Raw genomic sequence first — 2,618 nt, 5'->3', positions numbered from 1 at the left:
TGACTTCTGGCACCAGTGCTATATGGTTACTTCTTTTCTCTGTTCTATGTGGGCCAGAGGGCAGAGGGGCTAACTGAGATGAGGACATGTCCTCTGTGTCAAAGGGAGGCTGTGCGTTTCAGATGTGCTGTCAGGACTTGGACGGGGACGGCTCCCAGAGACAGGGCGTTTGTATCTGTGGTATCCTTTCCTGTAAAACAAGATAATGGAGTTCATGTTGCTGAGGTAGCCAGGGGGAGGGTCTGTAGCACTCTGTACATTATCTGGATGCAACTGTTGAGCATATTGTTGGACAAAGGCAATCCTTAGCTGACTAGGATTTGACCACCCCTGTCTTCTAAGTCCTTTTCATGTAGCCTGTGGACACTCTGCTGTGTGCAGAGTGAGGAAAGACAGGCCAGGAGCCTCCCTCAAGGCTGTCCCCACATTCTCCTTTGCCTCTTTGTTCTTAAAAGCTGGGGAGAGCACCCTGTCCTCTTGCACTGTGCGCACAGTTCCCTGTCCATGTCTCGGCCAGAATTGTGGTTTGAGGGGCTGCGCTCAGGGCTGTGACGTGGGATGCAGCAGGACTAAGTCTGTCTCTAGGTGAAGGCAGGCAGAGGTCTGTATTTCAGGTGTGAGGTGGGAGATGCAAAGACACTGTGTGGTTAGTGTTTGTTCAGAGAACTGTGCTGTGCATGTGTCATCTGAGTGCTACCTGTCGTGCACCATCTGTGGCATAGACACGTGTTCTGGTTCTCACCTGAGCACTTTGGTGAACTCAGTGGGGTGTCTTGACTCACACCAGTTGCGTGTGCATCTCTGCATCCTACCTATCCAGAGAGAGACATAGGAATGGGCTTGGTAATGAGCTTTTGACTGTGACTCTGAACTCAGACCCCTTTCACAGAGATCTAGGGGATTCCTCCTGTCAAAGTATTGCAGTGGCGGTGGCTGGATGGGAGAGAATAAGGGAGAGAGACCCAGGGTCCTGTGTGGCTGCATCCTGAAAGAGGAGACATCCTTTTGCCTCCATTTGCCTGCCTGGAATTGGCTAGTTGACTAAGGCTGCTACAAGTAGCAAGTGCTTCCTTTAGGTGTGAAAACGCTTTATGCCCTAGCCAGAGAGGTGTTGGCACTGCCAGCGTGGTGGAAACTGCTCTATATACAGAGGAATTTTCTGGGGTGCTGTAATTTCAGTGGGAAAGTAATTGATGGAGGGGCCAGAATAGAGGAGCTTCTGGAGTTAAACTTCTCCCAGCAAGCATAACCCTTGAAGCGTGAAATCAGACCTAACTTCAGCCTTTTCCTTCTGCTCCTGTTCCTAAACCCCAGAATAACTGGAAATTACCCTACAGAGTTTGAAGGGTGAGAATTAGTCAGAAATACAAAGAAAAACAATACCCCAAAGAAGCCATGGTGGTAGAAGGGGTTTAATAGTTTCTCTTACTAGCCATTCTCTGTGGTGGGATAATTGGCACTAAGGGAGGTTTCCAGAGCTGATGTGTTGGCCAGAAAGATAGTAAGGAGTCATAGGAGTGGGTAGCTTATCTGTTTCCAGATAAAAAGTGGGTTAAGCTGAAGTTCCTCATGCTCTTTCTTGTAGAATTAGAATTGGGCCCTACAGGGGAGGGTAAATTCTCATTTCTCCTGCTGCTGCTTTAGGCCGCTGCTGCTGTTCTGTGATGCTAACCCCTGCTCATGGCAGCTAGTGGAATGACAGGCACTTTCTTTTCACCTTCTTGCCTGCATGAGGCCTTGTTGTCTGCACTGCTTCCAACCCAAACAACAGGCTAGGTGGAGAGCTGAGGGAGCGTGTCTTTCTGCATGCATTGCTGAGCCTTGTTTTTCTGTATGTTTGTGTGTCTCTGTGTGCGCATGGTGTGAGAGGGTGCAACCAAGACACTTGGCTCATCTGTGAGGAAGCATCTGATTCTGCTCCTAAATTTACCCCTGTACCAGTATCCCCCACACCTCGTCTAGGTGAGCCTGGGGGAATAGAATTCATTGACCCATTCGTGGGTCGAGATTCGCAGTTGTTTTGCCCCATCTGCACAGCACTTCACCCCACCAGTGACGTCATGCCATGTCTTAACACCATGTGCTCTTAAACACATTAGCGACCTCCCTTCCTTCACTTCCTTGTCCTACTTGCACCCCCATCACAAACATTAACGCCTCCTCTCTTTTTTTCCTTCCCTCTCCTCTCTGACAGATGTGAAAAACCAAGACGGTGAGCAGCGGAAAAGAAGGGGGAACAGCCCTGTTTCTGGAGCCTGATTTCTTGCCTGGACAGGAAAAAAAAAACAAAACAAAACACTAATCCAAATGAACCCTAAAAATGAAGGATCGGTAGAGCACAGCACTTTCAGTACGGACGATGGACTCCGGAAGGAACATTCCCCAAGGCACCCGCCGCACAGAATTCACCTTTGGGTTTTGAACTGTTTTATTTTATTTTTCTTTTCATGCTGCTAAATAACAGAGCCAGGAAGACTATAGGGGTGTATTTGATGGGTTTTCCCATGCATACATATATATGTGTGTATACATGCATATACATATATATATATGTATATATATTTTAACCACATCTATATATACATATATGTATATCTTAACCACACACACACACACAT

The 2,618-nt window shown here is 47.6% G+C and overlaps 1 protein-coding gene across 1 annotated transcript in view; it reads left to right on the top strand.

Moving 5' to 3' along the window:
- VEGFA (vascular endothelial growth factor A) overlaps positions 1 to 2,402 on the top strand; it is a 9,341-nt gene extending 6,939 nt beyond the window's left edge. Inside the window, exon 7 of the mRNA XM_010294259.1 lies at positions 2,195 to 2,402. Within this exon, the coding sequence (XP_010292561.1) occupies positions 2,195 to 2,216 (22 nt within the window). The 3' untranslated portion in view covers positions 2,217 to 2,402. The remainder of the gene's footprint in view (positions 1 to 2,194) is intronic.
- Positions 2,403 to 2,618: the final 216 nt, after the last annotated feature.

Source organism: Phaethon lepturus, unplaced genomic scaffold (assembly GCF_000687285.1).
Source record: "Phaethon lepturus isolate BGI_N335 unplaced genomic scaffold, ASM68728v1 scaffold57609, whole genome shotgun sequence".
Lineage (NCBI taxonomy): Eukaryota > Metazoa > Chordata > Aves > Phaethontiformes > Phaethontidae > Phaethon > Phaethon lepturus.
This window is presented reverse-complemented; position numbering and strand designations above follow the sequence as displayed.